This window comes from Dama dama, unplaced genomic scaffold, assembly GCF_033118175.1.
Source record: "Dama dama isolate Ldn47 unplaced genomic scaffold, ASM3311817v1 ptg000407l, whole genome shotgun sequence".
In the NCBI taxonomy this organism is placed as follows: domain Eukaryota; kingdom Metazoa; phylum Chordata; class Mammalia; order Artiodactyla; family Cervidae; genus Dama; species Dama dama.
This window is the reverse complement of record NW_026871098.1, coordinates 1-24,617: the sequence shown is the minus strand read 5'-3', so window position 1 is coordinate 24,617 and position 24,617 is coordinate 1. Positions and strand designations below refer to the sequence as shown.

The window sequence follows — 24,617 nt, the reverse complement described above, 5'->3', positions numbered from 1 at the left end:
ATGGCAGTATGTCTTCCCTCTTTATCGGATCTGAGGGCACAATGTACCCTCATGGAAATCAACCAGGAGCTTCAGTTGCAGCTGGAAAAGTACAAGCAGGACTTCAGAGACCTCACAGAGAAATTCCTCGTATCCCAAGCTACTGCTTACTCCCTGGCCAACCATCTGCAGAAATACAGTAAGTCCTCGGGATCATGGACACCAAAGCAATGAATGATCACTGTCTTCCCTCTAAGAAACTGTAAGTCTCCAATATTGGTCTCCTTTTCCCTTAGTCATTTTGAATTCCATTCTGACCACAGTGCAGGAAAGGTAGTAGTGTGGCTCTTTTGCCTTCAGTTCCTGAGGCTGGGAAAACTGAGGCACAAGGAGTGAGGCACTTTTCCAAGTTTTTAGTGATGTGTAGGGTGAGCTTCGAGTTAAAATTCCAGACAGTGATTCCTGGTGCCAGCACAGGAGTGCCCGTGTCTCTCAGGCGCAAACTAAGCTGCGTTGACTGGAATCTTTTCTGTTCTGTATCTGATCCTGCATGCCTCTTGGCTAAACCTCTGGGACTAATGAACTCCATCAGTTCGAGGTTCCCTGAAGTTCCATTGGCAAAGCCCTGTGCTATCTGCACTGGGGTAATGTGTGGTTACACACTGTGAGAAACAGGGTATATGATTTAAAGGAGCTTAAGGATGAATCTGCTTCTCACTGAAACTGAGGCCATCATGACAGGGACTCCCTGGTGAGAAGGAATCCGTGCTTTCTGACGGTGCAGGTTCTCCTTCCTGAGTCCAAGAAAGCCATGTGACTCTGTGGCAAGAGTGAAGGTGTTTCTGGTGAAATCAGACAATCCGCACTTTCCCCTCTCTCCCCACTTGAGCTGGTGAAACTTTGGTGATATAGGTTGACCAGGAGTCCGGAGACCCTGAGTCTATGCTATAAGTTGTGTGACCAACATGAAGATGATAGTAAGTGGGGGGAGATCACCAGCCCCAGTAAAAACTCAGGCTGAGTGTGAGTTGGCCCTTTGCATGCACAGTCAGCCTGGAAATTGGAATCATTTTTGCCTGTTCAGTAAGAGGGGCCTGGAGTAAGGAAAGAAGTCATGACCAGGGTACATGCACAACAAGGGGATGAGAGGAATCTTGACAACTTGTGTCTGTGTCACTTTCCTACAGTCATTTTCAATGAAGCGATGAGGGAGTCAATGAAAAATGACTGACACAGAGAGACGTAAGAGGTAAAGCCTCCTATTTAAGAAAGTGAAATGATGAGCTTTGGGGAAAGGACAAACTAAGTTTTATTTACACCACTCCTTATGATAGTCACAAAATTCTAGGAAAGACATTGTGAGCCTGGTGAAGAAGAAATGTCTCACCAGGACCCTGGTGTGGAGGTCAGGGTCACCTTTCACACCACAGCACAGTGTAAAAGACGTGGACTCTGGGCCAGGCTTCCTGGGCTCACATCCCTGGTGGGAACCTTTCTGTGTCTTTGTTTCCTCCTCTGTCCGTGTGATGCTGTAATAGGAACTCTTGTTTGAGTTGTAGTGAATACTGAGTAAATCTGACAAAGCTCTGACAACAGTGCCTGGCTCAGTGTAAATACACTTAGTTCATAGTTCTACTGTTGCTAATGGCACAGGCTTTCTCAGGGTTTGGGCCTATCTCTTTCAGGTCCTTATGGTTTCATGTATTCTATTTCACACCAGTGTGTCCAGGTGAGTTTTATATGAGACACCTGTTCGTTACTGAGATCCCATCATGAGGGAACCAGCAGTCCTGTAGTCCTAGGAGCCTTCCCGACCCCACAGGACTCGCCACCCAGGCCCCCGCTCAGCGTCTCACCTAAGAGGCTGCAGGTCCTGGGTCAGTGGCCCGGGATTCAGGGTCAGTCTCAGGGGATGTGAATTCTGACTTTGCCAAAAGGTAGTTCATCTTCTCTAGTTGTGTTCTGTGCCTAGGAACTTCTCTTTCCTTAGCTCTAAAATGGGGAGTCACCTCGGTACAGACGCTGAGGAATCAGATGTGGAAATCTCTCCATAGAGACTGGGGAAGGAGCTACATCCACCACTGATGTGGCCCATCCTCCTCCCTTGAAAGCAGTGACCACAGCAGCAAGGCCGGCTTTCCCTGATGCAGTGTCTCTCTTTCCTCAGATTGTAAAGCATGTAAGGACATTGTTGAATCCGTGTTGGGGGAGAAACTGCCCGTTGAGGTGCGGAGGCCAGCAGAGAAGCTGGCAGAGAAGCCAACACTTGATGAAAGGTTGAGGTAAGGCGGGCAGGGATATTCATCGCAGGCACAGGGCAGAATATAATAAAATAGGTGGAGAACACCAGTTGGTGAATTATGGACTCCAGTTGTTGTTCAGGAAGTAATTTACTTTGCCTTCATAAACTAGTGACTTGAATCTCATCATGAAATACACTACATTCAAGTGAACCAGTGGCACTTAGCTCATTGACAATGTTGTGCCATCGGTACATTATCTGCCTTTAAATCACAACCGCCTCCTGACTGACTACATCCTGGAATGCTTTCTTAACCCTGTCATTCTTACGTTCTTCCCAATTCACACCAGCTATACGTGTCCACACTCTGTATCTGGCTGTGTGTCATTCACTGGACAATACTTTATATTGCCACATTAAAAATACAGAAAATATTTTGTGTATTTTTTAATAAAAATGGGTATGGCCGAGTGAGGAACTGAAGAGACATCTTCATGATGCAGATTTAGGAAAACATTGATGCATGCGTGTGCACTCAGTAGTGTCTGACTCTTTATGACCCCATGGACTGTAGCCCACCAGGCTCCTCTGTCCATGAAGTTTCCAGGCAAGAATACTGAAATGGGTTCCCATTTCCTTCTCCAGTGAATGTTCCCGATTCAGGGATCAAACCTGCATCTCTTGTGTTTCCTGAATTGTCAGTCAGGTTCTTTACCAGTTGAGCCTCCAGAGAAGACATTAGGTTACCTTTACAGAAGGACAAAATGAATGGAATGTCACGGAATCTTACAGGAGTACTGGCTGATACAGGGGAAACCTTTGCTTACCTTCTTTGTCTTTGACATAGGCCAGTCATCATATATGGAGTAGGAAATGGCAACCCACTCCAGTATTCTTTCCAGGATAAGCCGATGGACAGAGGAAACTGGTGCACCATACTCCGTTTGATCGCAAGAGTCGGAAATGACTGAGTGACTGAGCCGGTCATCAGATATGTGCCAGAATTCTATTTCGAGGCCTCCTTAGGGATGTTCTCAGAGAAATCCCTAACCATCTTTCATCTAACTCTTTGCCTTTCAAAATTGTGTCTTCTTTTCCACCTAGGACGTCTGACGTCCTAATTCGAAGTCAGGCACGAGAGCTGACCCAGCTACGGCAGACACTACAGGATGGGAAAGATGACTCTGTCCTGCTCAAGCAGCACCTCAAGGACCTCCTCACCCACAGTGACCTGGACAACCACCAGGGGCAGGGCTTCAGAGAGAGCCTGTCTGAGGGATACCGCCTGGCAGAGCGCCTTGCCTGCAAGCTCAGCCCAGGTGAGGGGGCCACAGACTCTGAGAGCACTGATCCTCTCCTAGGTCCCCAGGTGGTAAGATGAACACCTCCACTGGGAATGTTTATCAGCTTTCCTGTTTCATGTCCTATTTGGGGCTATGTAGGAGCAGGATAGTCTCAGGAAGAGGACAGAGGAGAAATGCACAGGGTGGAAGTCAGCGTATCCCAATGGTCTGCTTCCTTCCTGATGGACCATGGCCACTGGGGCAGGAGGCAACATCCAGCCAGTATTAAAGCACAGAAAGGAGCAGGTGACAGGCAGCTTGTTAGAGTGAATAGAGCCCTAGATGAAGCTTGGAAGTTCCCAGGTTCCAGACTGAGTGCTGTGTTTATAACTGCGTGAGAATGATTGCTTTTCCATATGATAGTAACTGTTCTCATCTGTAAAATGGATGAAATAATCTGTTGATGGGAGCTATAGTGATGAAATTTGGGAATATTTACAAATACACTGCAGAAAAGAGAAAGCCCTTCACTTTGTGGTGTTGGATAAGGTACTTGATAGAGTTGGACTTGGTCTTGGGAAAATGGTTTAAACTGGAGCACTCACTTTCCATGGAGAGACTTTCCCAGATAACACACAAAAGCGACCTTGAAGAGCCAGGATGTTCCCAGATGGAGGAATGTGGGATGTGGTTGTTCTCCTTAGAGCAAGGACAGCATCTTGTGAGACCTGAGAAGGTTTATAGAGGCTGTGTCATTGGCAGAATTTGTGGCGGGATGGATGATACATTTGTAGAAGTGGAGATAGGAGGTGAACAATGTGAGGTGATATAAGGAGAAAAGACAATTTAAATGTTTGCCCAGTTTCAAGCAGAAGGTGTCCTGAGGATGATCTACCAGTTTAGAAACAGACTGCCTGTTGGTTCAGATCCATGCTTGGGCAGCTGTTTAAAGACAATGCATTAAAACGCCCATACAATACTGCCTCACACATAGATGTTTATGGTCCTGGACCATGAGTCCCTGTGTTTGCAGTGGGTGAAGTGACTAGAAGCTGACTGCGTATTTCCAATTTTGTTTGCAGAAACTGATGAAGATGAAGATGAAGTCGATGAACAAGCACAAGAAACACCAACCCCCAGGTGATGGTTATCTATCAGTTCAGTTCAGTCCCTCAGTCGTGTCCGACTCTTTGTGACCCCATGGACTGCAGCCCACCAGGCCTCCCTGTCCATCACCAATGCCCGGAGTCTCAAACTCAGGCTCATTGACTCGGTGATGCCATCCAACCATCTCATCCTCTGTCGTCCCCTTCTCCTCCCACCTTCAATCTTTCCCAGCATCAGGGTGTTTTCAAATGAGTTAGAACTTCGCATCAGGTGGCCAAAGTATTGGAGTTTCAGCTTCAGCATCAGTGCTTCCAGTGAATATTCAGGACTGATCTCCTTTAGGATGGACTGGTTGGATCTCCTTGCAGTCCAAGGGACTCTCAAGAGTCCTCTCCAACACCACAGTTCAAAAGCATCAATTCTTCGGTGCTCAGCTCTCTTTATAGTCCAACTCTCACATCCATACATGACTACTGGTAGAACCATAGCCTTGACTACATGGACCTTTGTTGGCAAAATAATGTCTCTGCTTTTCAATATGCTATCTAGTTTGGTCATAACTTTTCTTCCAAGGAGTAAGCGTCTTTTAATTGCATGGCTGCAGTCACCATCTGCAGTTATTTTGGACCACCCAAAAATAAGTCTGACACTGTTTCCTCTGTCTTCCGATCTATTTGCCATGAAGTGATGGGACCAGGTGCCATGGTCGTAGTTTTCTGAATGTTGAGCTTTAGCCAACTTTTTCACTCTCCTCTTTGACTTTCATCAAGCAGCTCTTCAGTTCTTCTTTGCTTTCTGCCATAAGGGTGGTATCATCTGCATATATGAGGTTACTGATATTTCTCCTGGCAATCTTGATTCCAGGTTGTGCTTCATGCAGCCCAGCATTTCTCGTGATGTACTCTGCATGTAAGTTAAATAAGGAGGGTGACAACATACAGCCTTGACATACTCCTTTTCCTATTTGGAACCAGTCCATTGTTCCATGTCCAGTTCTAACTGTTGCTTCCTGACCTGCATACAGATTTCTCAAGAGGCAGGTCAGGTGGTCTGGTATTCCCATCTCTTTAAAAATTTTCCACAGTTTGTGGTGATGCACACAGTCAAACAGAGAAGGCAATGGCACCCCACTCCAGTACCCTTGCCTGGAAAATCCCATGGATGGAGGAGCTGGTAGGCTGCAGTCCATGGGGTCTCTAAGAGTCAGACACAACTGAGTGACTTCACTTTCAATTTTCTCTTTCATGCTTTGGAGAAGGAAACGGCAACCCACTCCAGTGTTCTTGCCTGGAGAATCCTAGGGACGGGGGAGCCTGGTGGGCTGACATCTATGGGGTCGCACAGAGTCGGACACAACTGAAGTGACTTTGCTCAGCTTACACAGTGAAAGGCTTTGGCATAGCCAATAAAGCATAACAGATGTTTTTTCTGGAACTCTCTTGCTTTTCCATTGATCCAACGGATGTTGACAATTTGATCTCTGGTTCCTCTGCCTTTTCTAAAACCAGCTTGAACATCTGGAAGTTCATGGTTCAGGTATTGTTGAAGCCTGGCTAGGAGGATTTTGAGCATTACTTTACTAGCATGTGAGATGAGTGCAACTGTGCAGTAGTTTGAGCATTCTTTGGCATTGCCTTTCTTTGGGACTTGAATGAAATCTGACATTTCCTAGTCCTGTGGCCACTGCTGAGTTTTCCAAATTTGCTGCCATTTTGAGTGCAGCACTTTCACAGCATCATCTTTTAGGATTTGAAATAGCTCAGCTGGAATTCTATCACCTCCACTAGCTTTGTTCATAGTGATGCTGCCCAGGGCCTACTTGACTTCACATTCCAGGATGTCTGGCTCTAGGTGAGTGATCACACCATCGTGGTTATCTGGATCATGAAAATCTTTTTTGTATAGTTCTTCTGTGCATTATTGCCACCTCTTCTTCATATCTTCTGCTCTGTGAGGTCCATACAATTTTACTGAGCCCATCTTTGCATGAAATGTCCCCATGGTATCTCTCATTTTCTTGAAGAGATCTCTAGTCTTTTCCATTCTATTTTTTCCTCTATTTCTTTGCACTGATCACTGAGGAAGGCTTTCTTATCTCTCCTTGCTCTTCTTTGGAACTCTGCATCCAAATGGGAATATCTTTCCTTTTCTCCTTTGTTTTTCACTTCTCTTCATTTCACAGCTATTTCTACTGCCTCCTCAGACAGCCATTTTGCTTTTTTGCATTTTTTTTCTTGGGGATGGTCTTGATCTCTGTCTCCTGTACAATGTCACCAACCTCTGTCCATAGTTCATCAGGCACTCTATCAGATCTAGTCCCTTAAACCTGCTTCTCACCTCCACTGTTTAATTGTAAAGGAATTGATTTAGGTCATACCTGAATGGTCTAGTGGTTTTCCCTACTTGCTTGAATTTAAGTCTCAATTTGGCATTAAGTAGTTCATGATCTGAGCCACAGTCAGTACGTGGTCTTCTTTTTGCTGAGCGTATAGAACTTCTCCACCTTTGGCTGCAAAGAATGTAATCAATCTGATTTTGGTGCTGACCATCTGGTGATGTCCATGTGTAGAGTTTTCTCTTGTGTTGTTGGAAGAGGGTGTTTGCTATGACCAGTGCATTCTCTTGGCAAAACTCTATTAGCTTTTGCCCTGCTTCATTCTGTACACCAAGGCCAAATTTGCCTGTTACTTTAGGTGTTTCTTGACTTCCTACTTTTGCATTCCAGTCCCCTATAATGAAAAGAACATCTTTTATGGCTGTTGGTTCTCGAAGGTCTTGTAGATCTTCATAAAACTGTTCATCTGCAGCTTCTTCAGCATTACTGGCCAAGGCATAGATTTGGACTCCTGGGATATTGAATGGTTTGCCTTGGAAACGAACAGAGATCATTCTGTCCTTTTTGAGATTGCAACCAAGTACTGCATTTCGGACTCTTCTGTTTACTATGATGGCTACTCCATTTCTTCTAAGGGATTCTTGACCACAGTAGTAGATATATCAGTCATCTGAGTCAAATTCACCCATTCCAGTCCATTTTAGATGGCTGATTCCTATAATGTCGATGTTCACTCTTGCCATCTCCTGTTTGACCACTTCCAATTTGCCTTGAAAGACGAAACTAACATTCCAGGTTCCTATGCAGTATTGCTCGTTACAGCATCAGACCTTGCTTCCATCACCAGTCACATCCACAACTGGCTGTTGTCTTTGCTTTGGCTCCATCTCTTCATTCTTTCAGGAGTTATTTTCCCGCTGATCTCCAGGAGCATATTGGGCACCTACCGACATGGGAAGTTCAGATTTCAGTGTCCTATCTTTTTGCCTTTTCATACTCTTCATGGGGTTCTCAAGGCAAGAATACTGAAGTGGTTTGCCATTCTCTTCTCCAGTGGACCATGTTTTGTCAGAACTCTCCACCATGACCATTCATGGCGTTTCTCATAGTTTCATTGTGTTAGTCAAGGCTGTGCTCCATGTGATTAGAGTGGTTAGTTTTCTGTGGTTATGGTTTTCAGTTTGTCTATCAGGAGGTGGTAATGTGTAGGGAAAACATGGACAGGGTCACAAAAGTGAACTGAAGAGAGTCACATGCCAGATGTCAGTATAAGCACAACTTCACATGGTATTAATTTACTTCACTCAACCCACATGGAAGTGTCCCTGTAACTTGGTTGTCTGCTGTCTCTGTGCTACTTGTATGTATGACCCAAAGTGAATGCACCACCCTTAGGATTTCCTGTATACACAGAGAGGATCTGTTCTCTTCTACAGGAAGTCCAAGTGAGATAAATATCGATTTCTACACAGTTGTTTTCAATCCTTGGAAGGAAGGTAACTAGCAACAGAATTAGTAGAGAAGCACCTAGCAAAGTTAAACACCAGGACAACTGTCCAAAAAAGAAATTTAGTTGTCTGTGATACTAGTAAGTGAAAGAGGCCTTAGAGGCCCTTCAATTCCTAAAGAGAAGGTAGAACATCTCAGAGAGGCTATAAAGCTTTAATATCTGTACTCACTTCACTGTGCATGCTCAGTTGCTCTGTTGTCTCTGAATCTTTGTGACCCCCACAGACTGGAGCATGCCAGGCTCCTCTGTCCCATGCATTTTCCCATCAAGAATACTAGAGTGGTTTGCCATTTCCTTCTCCAAGCGATCTTCCTGGCCAGGGTTCAAAGTCACATCTCTGCATTGGCAGGAGCCACTCAGCCTCCTGAGCCACCGGGGAAGCCCTTATTCACTTGACTACTTCATCTTAAATTCAACATGGCTTAGGACCTGTGGGGAAGCACTTGGTGTGGAAGTTCATCTGTGCTTCCTGTTCCTGAAAGTACCATCCTGGGATGGTTGAGGCTCCTTCCACATCAGAACTTTGTGGCTGTTCTTTTGGGTACCTGCTTGACCCCCTCTCCCATCCCCAGACAGACACACTCCACTTCATATAAGAGAGGATAGTTCCTTCTGTCTTGAAGGGGCCTGCTCTTGTACTCTCTGTGACTACTCCCCATGCCTCCTGTCAAAACCAGCCAGCATGGCTTGGGGTCAGATCTTCTTAATTTAATTTTCTGTCACTCCTTTCCCATCTGGCACAGCATGGAGCTGCAGGAGGTTGAAAAGAAGGAAGTGCATGAAGAATCCAAGGATGAATGTGTTTTGATGCCTTCAATTCTCCAAGGAAGTTCTGATCAGCACCAGCCTTACAGTGATGACAAATTTAACTTTAATGAACTGGAAGTAGATGTTGATCCGGATGGAACATGTGGTTACTCTCATGCTAAAGAAGATGAAATTCCAACCAATATCTCAGGTAGCCCCCATATTATTTCTCCCCACAAGCTGTGTAGACCAAGGAAGTTCATCTCTGAGGACAGGTTGTATAGATACATCTTAGTCGAAACCAGGGAAAAGGCTCTCTTATGGAACAGAGACATCAGGTGGGTCAGGGAGCTTTCATTCTTTTCTTGGCTCCAGGCTTGCCTCTGTCACCCTGACCCCAGTGTCAGGCATTTGACCCAAATCAGTTTTGACAACTCTCACCCACCTCAGCTGGAAATCCACAGGAGGTATCTGTCAGAACTAGTTTGGAGCCAGTGTATTGTTAACTGCAGTGATCTAATTTTTGTAAATGTTCCTGGCCTCTCCAGAAATGATGACGGACTTGCCTCTTTATAAGGAGAGGTGATTTCCAGGTTTGGTTTTACTGCTCTCAGCCCCAGTCTCCCTTTTCTTGATGTTGGCAGGTCTTAGCTAAGATGTTATCTGACACCAAGGCAGACACAACTGTACCATTGCCTCGCTTGGATGTTTCCATGCAGCAAGGCTGGGCTCTGGCAGTTCCTCCAGCTTCCAATGGCCATGGTTTCTGTGTAGCACCAAAGATTCTTTTTGATTTGAGGGTTAGTACAATTCACTGGGCTATCCTGGTGGCTCAGATGGTAAAGAATCTGTCCTCCATGCAGGGACCCAGGTTCAATCCCTGCATCATGTAGATCCTCTGCAGAAGAGAATGGCACCCACTCTAGTATTCTTGTGTGGAGAATTCCATGGCCAGAGGAGCCTGGTGGGCTGTAGTCCACGTGGTCACAAAGAGACAGATATTACTGAGTGGCTAAGGCTTTCACAATTCACCTATCACTCTAGTCCCAAGTATAAATTCCTCTAAACAATCAACAACCACATAATCTGATGGGACTAAGCAGTACTACAGAAATAATTCTAGAAAATAACTCAGCTCATGTTCCAGCATCTCTGTGGAAAATACATTTTTAACTGCTTATACAGACTCAGAACAAAGGATGTTGGGAGAGATACCAGATCAAGCAGCAAATTTCCTCAATGGCTCTGGAAGCAGTCCAGTCTAATTCTCATAAGACTTAAGTGTCCTAGAATCACTTTGCTAAAGAATTAAGGTCTTACAATGAGAATATTAAAGTCCTTGTTGTATATATGATTACTGAGTAGATATGTGTGAGGTCTGATTTTATTATGACCTGCTGTCTCTGAATTTCTTACTAGACAATGAAAATTATCACAAGCAAGTGAGTGGACAAGAGCTCACATTTCCCAGGTAATCTGAAGATCTGTGGGCTGTGAATGTCAGTGGTGACAGCAGGAGACCTCAGATCCAAAGGAAAATAGAAAGTAGTCTATGTAATTCTTTCATCTATTCATTCAACAGCAATTATCTCTTTAACAATGTTGTCTATTTATGTTTCACAAGTTTCTGCATTTCAATTTTTTAATCCTTCAAGCTTAGTAATGTACAGTGAGTTGACCCAGGTGAAATAACCAAACCTAGGAGTTCCTGTGTTCATGTGCTTTCTCCTGAGTGGTTAATGTAGGGTGAGATCCTATGGTCTTACACTGGTTTGGCATCAGCATGTTGGCAAATATTGGATTTCAAAGGAAGAAAATAGAACGATATTCATATTACAACAAAATATTGAAGAAATAGTTATTGAAGGCAGAATATGTAGTCTACAACTCCTTTTTCTCCAACTCTGAAAAACTGATTTGGAAGGTATATTTGTGCAAATAAAAATTTTTTAATTGAATGGAATAGGGTCCAAAGTCAAACAAGTTTTTAACTTCTTAACAGCTGTGTTGACTTGGACACAGGATATCCAGATCAACACAATGTGTGCAGAAAAGTTTGAACTGCTGTCCCAGTCCTCTGTGTATGCTGGGGGTCATGACATTAGCATGCAGGGAACGTTCTGTCTCCTCCTTCAACCACTGGTTGTGTGGCCAGTGCCCAGAGAACCTGCTGTCTCTATTCCACCCCAGGGCAGACACACTCCACTCCACAGCAGGAGGAGTTACTTCCCTCCTTAAGGGGGCTGCCCTTTTGCTTTCTGTGACCACTCTCAATGCCTGTCCTCAAAACCAGCCAGATAGCTTGGAGTTGAGTCCTCTTAATCTTCTGTCCTCCCTTCTCCCTCTGACACAGTGTGAACGTGCAGGATTTGGAAAAGACGGTGGTGTTCCCACAATCCCAGGATGAATGTGTTTCAGTAGCTTCCACTCCCCAGGAAGGTTCTGCCTGCAACCAGCCTTACAGTGATGGGAAAGTTGCATTTGATGAAGAGAATGTGGAGTCTGCCGTGGATGGAGCCTGTGGTTGCTCTCATGCTGAAGAGGATGAAATTCCAACTGGTCTCACAGGTACTCTTCATTACAACTCTTAGTCTACTCCTGGAGAATTAATCCCCTTTAATAGACCTTATGCTTACATCCTGAAGCCTGGTTTGAACCAGACTCTATAATTCCATTTAAAATAAGACATTCTATGAATGAACTTTTCTAAGTTCACTGTCAGGGTGTCCCTGGGGTAAACCACTCTACCCAAGGTGGTCCAGCCAGACTCACATGTACCTCAGCAGCTGTGGCACAGGAGGTACCGTTCAGACTTCCTAATTTTGAGTGAACCTCTTATCTCACATGAAATGCTTTAATTTTCATTTCTGGGTAATGTCCCTGAGCTCCTACACCTGTCCATGGCTTTTGGCAGGCTTCTTTATACCTTTGGAGATGTCACTACTTTGGTTCACTTCTGTCAACCCATAGGCTCTCTCTTTTCCTTTCACTTATCTTGTTCGAAGTCTTCTGAAACCAGAAGGTAAGCCACATTGTCATCTTTTGGTATGTTTCTCTGAGCTAAGGCAGGGCCCTGGAACTTCCCAACCTGATGAATGGCCACTGTTTGCAGCTTTGAGATTCACTTGACTTGATGGTGTATGGATTCCACTTCCATTTAATCTCAGTGTGTAATCACTTATCCCATTAATAAACAACATTTCAGATGAAAAAAACCCTAAGTATTATAGCAGGCTGAGGATGTAGCAAAGTCGTTCCCCAGGAACTGTGGGGAAAAGGATTTATTTAGCTGTTTGCACAGAATCACAACCAGGATACTCTCCCAATGGCATATGATATCAAGGAAATTTGCCCAATGGCTCAAGAAGGAAACCCAGTGCCTTCTTATGAGGCTCTTTCTAGGGCCTCCTGGATGATTTCTGTCTCAACAGCCTATTACCACATTGTGAAGATAGGCACAGCATTGGGCATTTTTGAAAGGCATTTGCCTGATAAAACTCTCCTGTTAATTTATTTGCAGAAAAGCAGAATGATCATGATGACCTGAAAGGACCAGAGGTGGTTGCCCCGAGGTAATTTTGAATATCTGTGGGCTCCTTGTACAGTGATGACATCTACAGACCCCGATCCAGGGAAAACCAGAAAGTGCTGAATATATTGTGTTGGCAGTTTTGCCCATCACTATTATCCTTTCTCATAATGTTCTCTGCTTTCACTGTGGTACTTCTATTGTTTCCCATTTCTTATTTACTTGTCAAGTTTAAAACCCAAATCAGTTGACCCGGGTGAACTAAGTCAGACTGGTGTTTTTGTACTCAACCTTTATATCAGGTGTGGTTTACAGAGTGAGATGCGTATCTGCTGTCTGTTTGTGTTAGCTTGCTGGAATGTGTGTCATAGTAATGTCAATGCAGTGTGGATGGAAGTGTGAAAGCCAGTGTTCTGTGTCTTGTATGTGAGGCATGAGCGCACCATCAGAGAGAATTCAGTCTGTTCATCAGCCTGTTCTTTGGCCAGAGCGCTGAGCACCTACTGCTCTTTCTCTCTTCTGCCCCTGTGAAACCACGCTGTGTCTCACACACAAAACAGACTTTTCTCTCTCTAATGGAAGAGACCCTTGGCGTGCTTCGCCACTCAAACATTCCACCAGAACCAGATAGAACTGTACAGTTTCTGATCAGTCTTGGCTTAATCTTTTGCCTTCCCTCCCCCACCAGGTTCAGCAGACAGATGCCACAGATGGTAGAAGATGGTGTCCCACAGAACTCTCTGGATGACTATTATCTGACTTACTCGGTGCTTCCTAACCTGTCAGACTCCTTCTGGCCTTATAGGAGCACAGCCATCTTCTCACCTGAGGACCTGGATGTCTCTTATGCTCGGGATGTAACCAGTGAGTATTTTCTTGTGATAGAACTCCACCTGGATGCCCAGGTAGACCCCGTGTGCTTCGTACTCCTCGCCTCTGGGGTGCTGAGATTTCTCATCCCTGTTGGAAGTTCTGTAGACAGTGATTTGAATCAGACTCTGTGGTAGAGTTTTAAGTACAGACATCAGGTGGGTCTGGGAGCTGTGCTGTCTTCTTCATTCAGGTGAAGCCTATGGGTCAGGCCCCAAGTTAGATCACGGACCCAAGGCTGGTGTGACACACTCACTCACTTGTATGTGTGCAGGTGTTTGGAGATGACTGTATTTTCTCCTGACTCCTTTGCGATGTCTCTTCTTGCCCACAAGGCTCCCATTTTCACACCCAAAGTGCCCCTTGAATTTCCGCGCCTTCGCACAGGTGCTCACAGCCGTCAGTATTTGTTCTCCCCTGGTGTCACTGCTGGCACCCCCAGTGTCTGCTTCTCTAAATTGCTTGTCTTAGCAAACCAATCATCTGGGCCCCAGGATGCAGAGAGCCCTCCCATCACCTTGCGTGTGTGTTTCATGAAGCAAGGCAGAGCCCTGGCATTTTCCCACCCCATGAATGACTGAAGGGTCCGTGTAACAACTAGGATTCATGTGACTCGAGGTTTTGTTCATTCCACGCATCATTCTGCTAAAGCAGTCAGCATATGATGAGAAAAGCCTGAGTATTACAGTATTCTGCAAGAATGCTGTGGGCTATTCCCCAGACCATCTGGGGAAGATGAATCTTTAACTTTTTACTGAGACTTGGAAGAGAATACTGTGTTGAGGATCTACCAGGGAAGGGAGATCTTGCCTGATGGCTCAGGAAAGTAAACCAAGGAGAGTCTGAGAGATCCAACTTGAGGCATCTGGAATATCCTTAAATAGCCTATCATCTTACTGCTGATATAAATGTCCCCATGGCAGTATTAGACACTGGATTATTAATTTACACAATGAGATCTGCTAAATGTTTCTCAACTTGTCTGAATTTATCCATAGAAAATCTTGCTGTTCTTGAGGACGAGGAAAATCAAGACATCATCTGTTCTAGGTAACTATGGAGAAACGTGGGTCTGACATCAGTGGTGACATTTGGTCATCTCACATGTAGGGGAATCAGAAAGTGCTGACCATGCCTATTCCTTCCATTCAGACCACCACAAACTGTCCCTGTCACAAGGTTGTCTGTTTTCACCCTTTATGAATCCCTCTCAATTATAGTGACTTGCAGTCAGTTGAAGCAGGGCTACTGATCAGCCACAGGATTTCTTGTACTCCTCTGTCCTCTCCTTTTCATTAAAACCAGCATGCCATACTTATCTGCCTCTGTCTTTGGTCTTAAGACCTTGGCAGGTATTTCGTGGCAAGAAAAGTAACTAGGAAAAAAAATTCCTGTCCCATCGCAGTATTAGAAAACTTGGTCTTGCAGACACAAGATTTCTAGGAGTCCATTATGCTGCCAGAGTTGGTGTTCATTTGGATGCAGCATGTAAATTTCAACAAAATTTATGGTGCATTTGAAGCTCCCTTTATGTTCTGAGGGCATGTGCGACATGACTATGTGTCCTGGGGTGGTTCCTCTCCTTCCCCCTGAACTCATTTCTTCTCTGTGCTCAGAGCATCTCATGCTCACTCTCCCTCACTCTCTCTCTCACTTTCCTTTTGCAAGCACCTTCAGGCCCCAGATGGGGCTTGTGGGTGGGGGGATTGTTATGCCTCCCTTTAAGGGGACTCCCCATTTGTTTTTCCCTACATGTCACTTAACCCTCCCATCAAAACCAATTATGACTCCAGGTTGACTAATCCCTCTTGTTTAACCATCTGCTCTCCCAACCCCACAAATCTCAGTATGGAGCAGCTGGTGGTAGAAGAGAATGTAGTCCACCAGGACTCAGTGGATGAATGTTATCTGGCTGCTTCTATTGGCCATCATCTGGAAGGCTCCTGTCATCCTTCTAGGAGTGTCTCCTTCCCAACAGAGAAGAGAGAAGTTTTCTTGGCTCTAGATGTAAACGGTGAGTACTCCCAGACAGATTCTTAGGCTCGAGTAGATTATAACTATGTTCTCAGTTTGAACTTATAAAAGGCATCATGAGCCTTTGCATTCTTCTTGCCCCAGGCTGCCCTCTGTCACCTGAACTCATCTCACCAGGACAGGCTTGTGGTATCAAGTCAGACCAGAGAGGGCAAGTGGAGGGATAAGGGCAGAATCTCAGCTACCACTGTCTCACCTGCAGGAATTTGTGTAACAGAGCTCTTTTTATCAAGATAAGAATTCTTATAGTCATGAAATTTTGCTGCTAATTGTATTTCTTGAAAATGCAAGCTCTCTGGCTTTGCATTCATGATTGTCTGCTCCATATTTGTAATGCATGTTATATTGTTCCCCAACTCCAGATTCTTACCCCTTTGCTGCCTACCTCCCTCTGAAGCATTTAGATACTAGATCCTGAGCATCAAATCTGTCTATGCCCTGTTATTTCCATGAAGCCAAATATCTGTCTCTGTTGTTGTATCCTCTAGAATCACCCTTGTGTTTCATCCTTTGTGCAGCAAAAAGGAGTCTTCCATGTGTTGCTTATAGTTTCAATGTTTTATGCAATCTCAGTGGTATAATCTCCTGGAAACTATCTATAACCTGTGTGTCTGATGGGGGAATTGACCGAATTTATGAGCCAGGTCCCCTTGGGTAGGAGTTCATAGGGTGTGGAAATTAAAACCTAATATGAAATCCTTCTTGGGCTATATTTTTTTTACTTTTTCTTTAGGAGAAGCATTCTTAATGTTAGGACTTTGATACATAAGAACATCTTGATAAACCAGAAGAAACTCCATTATGTATCAGACTTTATCTGACTTCTTTTAAAATGATATTTGGCATATAAATGTTGTCCATCAATCAGTTGGTGCCTTTTCACCTTGGAAGCAGTTTCTTTCTTATTTCTCATTCTTCCCTGAGGAGCAGAGAAGCAAAGGCTTTCTCAGGATCACAGTAGTTCACAAACCAGAAGGGGAACACACAGTTATTGTGCACCTGCTGTCCTCCATGCTCTTCCTAAGCGAGCTCCTAGTGCACTATAACCCCTTCAGCCCTCCCAGGCACCCTCTCAGGAAGCTGAGGTGCCTCATGGTGGAGCCGAGGGCACTGAGGATCAGCAGGTCCCTTCACTGGGCCCAGACTCCTGGCCACTGGCAGGTGGGACACTGACCTCTCCTGGGCCCGACTCCCTGGCTCAGGCTCTGTCCTCTCCTCTCAGCAGTCGGACCATCAGTGACTCAGAGAGGATGTTGCTCACGTGTTTCTCTTTGCCCTAACCAAATGATTTGCAACTTTCTTAATCTTCAACAGAAAGTTGCCAGAGGGCTGCAGAGAAGCCCTGTGGTCCCTCACTCAGACCTGCCAGCTCCCAGTCCCTCTGTGCACTGTGTCCCAAGGGCAGAGCCAGCAGCTCCCCGGCCCCTCAAGGTGGAGCCACAGCTCCACGGAGTTCTCTCTGGGATCAGCCAGGGTGAGAGTCCACGCCGCTCCCCACTCCTGCCCCCAGGTCACCTGCTCTCACGACGGGTCCAGGTAGACCTTGAATTTGGCTGTGCTGAAGCCATTGAAAACTGTGGAGCTCTATCTCAGAAAAACTGACCGCCGGGTGTGGGTTCCCATGAAGAGGATGAGTGAGGCTCAGACACGTGACTCAGATATGTGTCTGAGATGTTTGTGAGTGTGTGATATGGCCCAGTCCCGGGAGTCCATTGTCGACAATGGGCCAGGAAAGGCCAAATCCCCACAGATGGATTGAGATGAATGAATAGAATATCTAACTATAAGGGATCCATCCTGCGTCTGGGTTCACATGATAACCTGAGGACAGTGTGAATAGCCATTATGCAGCCATGCGGGTACAAGTAGTCAGGCCTACCCCGGCCTCTCTGTACAAGGAGGAACCCTGCAGAAACAACACAGACACTTGATTTTTAAATTGCATCTTGATCTTCTATTGGAGGCTCTTCCCCACACTAACAATATTGGGCAGTATTGTTAATGATTGATAAAATGTTTGGTTATAATATATTCTGTCAATGCAAAGAATATTCAAAGCATAGGTTTAATAAAACCCATTCTCAAGAAAGGCAAATAAAATTAGATGATGAAATTACACAATGCTAATTAAAGACAATCCTAGACATCGATTCATAATAACATTGGAGAATATTAGTTTTGACAGTTCTTTCAAACACCAAATTTGTTGATATACAAGGATTTACCCTTCAGCACAATGTGAATTGTCATAAAATCTGATGAAGTGTCCTAAAACATGATGATTAATGTTTAATGAAGTTTGCCTGGTGGAAATATGAAGGGCACAGCAGACTGAGAGAAGTGCTTTAGGAAAAAGCCCTGGAAGCTCACAGAGGCTCCTGGTACAGGGCTGGGGTCAGAAAGGGGCCAGCCTGAGTCCTAGGAGGATTTGCAGAGGGAGTTGTGGGAAGTGATGTTGCAGAAGAAAGAGGGACAGAAGACAGGAGCACTGGAAAGGCGGGTGAGGAGGTTAGATCTGTGTAGCAGGGAAGGGAGGATGAATTTCCATAAACTGAGGAGCATGTCATAAAACAGGATTGGGGGGTGATAAGCCAGGTGACCTTTGAGAGTGTGGAGAGGACTGAATCAGACAAAGCAGTTGGAAGGAGGTTGGATGAATCTTTGATGAGAGTCAGACTCAGATGCTCTCTGGAAGACTGAGAGATAACAGACACATGAGAGACAGTTACAGAAACAAACCTTGTTGAGGGTGCGGATGCATAAGGAGGTGAGAGGAGAGCCCCGCAGCAATGGAGAGCAGGCCCTGGCGGCCGAGACCTCACAGCAGCCTGACCTGCACCAGAGGAGGGTACTTCGTGCCTTTGGTTAGCCCAGGTTCTGAGAATATGTACTCATTTCTCAGTAGAAATATATAAACAGATTTCATCACGAGCACTGTCGAGGCACCAGTGGAGGGACATGTATTGAAGGAGTGTACTTATATAATCTCTCTAAAGAGACACAAAGATGTTTCCAACAGGGTCTCAGCCCTCTCCCCCATTAGTTCTAGCTGCTAATACCATCCATCCCCATTCTGCCCCACGTGGGAATGGATTTTATTCTATATGTACATGTACGGTGAGTGGAAGGGTAGACAAACATTTTCAAGCAAGGAAGTTCAAAAGGGTCTGGAATGTACTGTATTTTCTCGGCTCAAATTCTAGTAGGACCTGAAGCTTTCAGGCCATATGTCTCTTCCTGTTCTTTTATTCCTGTAGGTAGACACCAACAACTCTTTCTCCCCCATGCCTAGAGGCTTGTCTAAAACCTTCTCTCTAGGCTCCAAGACTAAGGATAATAACAGAAAAAGAGGCTTGACCTCCTGTGTCACCCAATCCCTCTAGACTCAAGTGGATGATTTCTCATTTCAAGAAATTGCAGCCTATCACCTGCCTTCTCCGCACCCCAGTCCCAGCCATAAATATGGCATCTTCTTCACATTGATGTCTGCCTTTGTTGTCTGGGTTATTGGGTGGTTTCACTTATGGGCTAGGACAACAGAAATGGGCCCTCTGGGAGGGCTTAGCAAGAAAAAGCTTCCATTGGTCCTACTGAACCATCTTTTCCTTTCAGGTGACACCTGGGAGGACTGTCACCAGGAACCTGTGAGTTTCCCAGGGTCAGAGGTGCCAACTTCACAGGCACAGCTTCAGAAAAGTACCCACGTGACCGATTGTCTGCAGTGGCAGCTGGACCAGCATCTTGAGTGTGGTGACAGCAAAGCCATTCTTGGTCTTTCTTGCACCAACTGGGCCTTTACCACCAACCCTGATTCTGGAAACCAAGCACCACTCTTTCTAGGTAAGAAAGAAAAGGGGATTAGAAAGCTCTGGTCCATGTACTGGTCATCACAAAGCTGTGGGTGGAGGAGGCAGAAGGCCTCTCCCAACCTGCTGTTGGCCCAGTTGAAACCCATGACACTCTAACAGAGTGAGGTGATCAAGAGCCTGGGACTTAGGACCAGCTCAGCCTCAGGCCCTGGTTCTGCCAACTCCTGCTTGTTTAACTGAGCCAACTTATTTATCTTCCTAGGTATTTACCTCTCTTGTGCCTCATCTGAACTCTTGAAAAATTCTATCTCCTTTGCATGATTGTTGGGAATCTTAAACAATATAATGTTCAAGGCATCTGATTCGCTAAAATTTTTTTGATAACCTTTATGAATATATAATATTCTAAGCGTTGTGTCTTTCTGGTGCTGTAACACTTAAAAAATCATTGCACAATGGTTGCTTCCTCTACAGTAGCATGAGCTTTATGGTCTCCGCTTTCTCTAGACCCCATCTTCCCTTGCTTTCTCAGATAGGTAGCTTGGGCAATATTGTCCTCTCCTTTCAACATCTGTCATCAAGGCAATTTACTCCTGTTGGGTGCGCCCAGTAACAGTGTATTAGCAACATGCAACAAGAGTGTAAACACTAGTCCTGAAACTCAGTCCCATGTTTGCTTTTCATATCCAGGTTCTTTTCCTCATTTTACCCTCATTTTAAAATAAAGGGCTACCCTCATTCTTGAAGTGCACCCATCAGTCTCAGACACTCCATTTTATTCTTTCTCTCCACTCATCTCCATGTCCGTCTCCTAGTTTTCCTCTCGTTTGGATCCACCTCTGTTCAAGTTTCCTTCAAAGAGCTTTCAGACCCTCACATCCATTTCATCTGGGACGTATTCATCCTTACCCTCCATCTCTCTCCATATCCTCCACTGGATCCTGGGGCTGCCTGGTGCTCCTCCCTCAGGCTGTGGCTTCATCTGAGGATCCAGGAGAGACCCACATCCTCAGGTGGAGCTGAGCTGAGAAGGAGCCCCCTGGTGCAGCATGCAGAGTCTAAGGAGAGTGCTCAGGGAGGCAGGGATGCAGAGCCTGACAAGAGCCAGTAGGTCTTGTGGTGTTTATTGTCTCCTCTTCCCGCTTGTCTCTCTTTTTCTTTCTTTTATTTTTTTTCCCTCCATTTATTTTTATTAGTTGGAGGCTAATTACTTTACAATATTGTAGTGGTTTTTGTCATACATTGACATGAATCAGCCATGGATTTACATGTATTCCCCATCCTGATCCCCCCCTCCCACCTCCCTCTCCACGCGATTCCTCTGGGTCTTCCCAGTGCACCAGGCCTGAGCATTTGTTGCATGCATCCAGCCTGGGCTGGTGATCTGTTTCACCCTAGATAATATACATGTTTCAATGCTGTCCTCTCGAAACATCCCACCCTCACCTTCTCCCACAGAGTCCAAAAGTCTGTTCTGTACATCTGTGTGTCTTTTTCTGTTTTGCATATAGGGTTATTGTTACCATCTTTCTAAATTCCATATATATGCATTAGTATACTGTATTGGTGTTTATCATTTTGGCTTACTTCACTCTGTATAATGGGCTCCAGTTTCATCCATCTCATTAGAACTGATCCAAATGAATTCTTTTTAATGGCTGAGTAATATTCCATGGTGTATATGTACCACAGCTTCCTTATCCATTCGTCTGCTGATGGGCATCTAGGTTGCTTCCATGTCCTGGCTATTATAAACAGTGCTGCAATGAACAATTGGGTGCACATGTCTCTTTCAAATCTGGTTTCCTCGGTGTGTATGCCCAGAAGTGGGATTGCTGGGTCATATGGCAGTTCTATTTCCAGTTTTTTAAGAAAACTCCACACTGTTCTCCATAGCAGCTGTACTAGTTTGCATTCCCACCAACTGTGTAAGAGGGTTCCCTTTTCTCCACACCCTCTCCAGCATTTATTGCTTGTAGACTTTTGGATAGCAGACATCCTGACTGGCATGTAATGGTACCTCATTGTGGTTTTGATTTGCATTTCTCTGATAATGAGTGATGTTGAGCATCTTTTCATGTGTTTGTTAGCCATCTGTATGTCTTCTTTGGAGAAATGTCTGTTTAGTTCTTTGGCCCATTTTTTGATTGGGTCATTTATTTTTCTGGAATTGAGCTGCAGGAATTGCTTGTATATTTTTGAGATTAATCCTTTGTCTGTTGCTTCATTTGCTATTATTTTCTTACAATCTGAGGGCTGTCTTTACACCTTACTTATAGTTTCCTTTGTTGTGCAAAAGCTTTTAAGTTTCATTAGGTCCCATTTGTTTATTTTTGCTTTTATTTCCAATATTCTGGAAGGTGGGTCATAGAGGATCCTGCTGCGATTTATGTCAGAGAGTGTTTTGCCTATGTTCTCCTCTAGGAGTTTTATAGTTTCTGGTCTTACATTTAGATCTTTAATCTATTTTGAGTTTATTTTTGTGTATGGTGTGAGAAAGTGTTCTAGTTTCATTCTTTTACAAGTGGTTGACCAGTTTTCCCAGCACCACTTGTTAAAGAGGTTGTCTTTTTTCCATTGTATATTCTTGCCTCCTTTGTCGAAGATAAGGTGTCCATAGGTTCGTGGATTTATCTCTGGGCTTTCTATTCTGTTCCATTGATCTATATTTCTGTCTTTGTGCCAGTACCATACTGTCTTGATGACTGTGGCTTTGTAGTAGAGCCTGAAGTCAGGCAGGTTGATTCCTCCAGTTCCATTCTTCTTTCTCAAGATTACTTTGGCTATTCGATGTTTTTTCTATTTCCATACAAATTGTGAAATTATTTGTTCTAGTTCTGTGAAAAATACCATTGGTAGCTTGATAGGGATTGCACTGAATCTGTAGATTGCTTTGGGTAGTATAGCCATTTTGACAATATTGATTCTTCCAATCCTTGAATATGGTGTATTTTTCCATCTGTTTGTGTCCTCTTTGATTTCTTTCATCAGTGTTTTATAGTTTTCTATGTACAGGTCTTTTGTTTCTTTAGGTAGATATACACCTAAGTATTTTATTCTTTTTGTTGCAGTGGTGAATGGTATTGTTTCCTTAATTTCTCTTTCTGTTTTCTCATTGTTAGTGTATAGGAATGCAAGGGATTTCTGTTTGTTAATTTTACATCTTGCAACTTTACTATATTCGTTGACTAGCTCTAGTAATTTTCTGGTACAGTCTTTAGGGTTTTCTATGTAGAGGACCATGTCATCTGCAAACAGCAAGTGTCTCTCCTTCTCTTGTGCTTGCCCTCCCACATTCTCAGCCAAGGCTGAACCCCACTGGCTCAGTCACTCTGTTTCCTGCTCACCTTCCATAGAGACCTGAGCATAAATCCAGGCTTCACAGCAGATTTTGCAGCAAAGGGTAGTCTTAATGCCCTTTACTTTCACACCCCTTCACACTGTGACTCCCACCTGCCCTGTCTCCTACTTCCTGTATATCTCCTAATTCCTGTAACCAAAAAGAGCTTCCTTCTCATTCTGCTTATTTTTCTATCTTCTTTTCCAAATTCAACTCATCAGGAAGCCAACAGAATGATCCATTCAATAGCTCAAATCCTTCATTCATTTATTCCACCACAAACACACTCATCTGTGACTTTTATTCCATTTTTATCATATTGTCTATGCCTTTTTAAAATTATGTATAAATAAAATATGTAGTGTGTTTACATACATATGAAGTATATATTGATGCACATTTAAAAGTTTTCCAATTTAGACTTCCCCACTTCTTTACTCTCATGAGGTTTTCCTTCAACTTTGACTTTGCTTCATCTCTTACCTCCCAACAGTAGAAACTGCATCCTGGAGGAGTTTATTGCCTTTGTCTTTTCTACGTAGGAATTTTTTGTTGTCATCCATTTTATTTTTCTTGGCTCATTTTTGGCATCTGAAAACACATTTGCCCTGTGGCACACTTACAATACTGGGTAGTACAAGGAAGATCAGTAAAAAAGAAAATATAAAAATATCTCCATTGTCTTCACCTACCCATGGGCTTTCAGATGGCCTTTCTTGTTCCTGGACACTTTTGGTACCTGATGTACCTTTCTGTCTTGGGTGAAGGAGTAAGTCTTTGTAAATCATGAATAACAATGGATCCTGTTGGCTGTGGTTTTCTCTTCAGAGCTGGATGTTTCCATCAGAATGAAGAACCCTCCCAAGCTGGAAGGTGAGGGCTCCACAGCAAGCACACAGGAGCATCCAGTCTGTAACAAGATTAAAGGCTTAAGTGTCCTGAAACAGAAGATTCTCAGAAGAAAACTGCTCTTTGGCAAGTGGAGACTAGCGTGCAGATTCCCTGGCCTTCAAGCTTAGGGTACAGAGGTAATCCCATGCACTTCTTCCTTATGCTCTTTATCTCTTATGGCTCAATCTCCCACTAAGTTTTCTCTTCCTCATTTGTTCACTCAACAGCTGACACACCTCTGTGTGGTCTTTCCTCTCTTTTCCGTTGGGGCTGCCACCCTGCAGTGGCCTTCCCTCTCACTCTCCTGTTTCCACTCTGACCTCTACTGTTTCCCCACTGCTACCATCCTCATATTCCCTCTGACCTTTCCTATTAGCCACAAGGAAGCCCAGATCCATGGTCCTCCTCATCAGAAGAGCAGCATTTAAGCCACTGAAAACATTGGCCTTCAATCACACACATTCTTTGTTTCTTCACCTGACTTACCCCCTTGCCTCCGAGTCCACTGCTTCGTTCTTTCAGGGTCATGTCTTAAGGAATCACTCACAAATGAGTTGGCTTCTGGAGAAATGAACCTAGGATAGTCCTTAACCCTCAGCTTTTCCACCTGAATAAGAAATGGCAGAACTGAAGGAATAAGCCTTGATTACTAAAATAAAAGAAGAACCTGGGTCATAGGTGGGAGTGCTGGACTGGCCTGAGTCATGATTCCCCTCAGGCCATGATGGGCAGAACTTGGCTAATGTGTAGGGGCTTCCAGGAACTCACTGGAGCTGGCTTTGGTGGGGGCGGTGGGGGGGGGGGGGCTGTAAATGGCTCCCTAAAGGGTCATTGGGGAAAAGGAGATAGAGTAGCCAGGTTTTCAAAATATACAGAGCGTGAGATGGACAGCGCTCAGACCTCTCCAGGTTTACTCACATTATTCCTTCTCAGTAGTAGTC

The 24,617-nt window shown here is 44.5% G+C and overlaps 1 protein-coding gene across 1 annotated transcript; it reads left to right on the top strand.

Annotated features, from left to right (window-relative positions):
* Positions 1-23,693, top strand: LOC133053807 (neuroblastoma breakpoint family member 4-like; the record flags this gene model as incomplete). The annotated part of the gene is made up of 7 exons (XM_061138274.1): positions 1-178; positions 2,147-2,261; positions 3,326-3,540; positions 4,587-4,644; positions 13,421-13,596; positions 19,249-19,386; positions 23,614-23,693. Coding segments are annotated over exons 1-7 (960 nt in total), but the record flags the coding sequence as incomplete, so codon positions are not given.
* Positions 23,694-24,617: the final 924 nt, after the last annotated feature.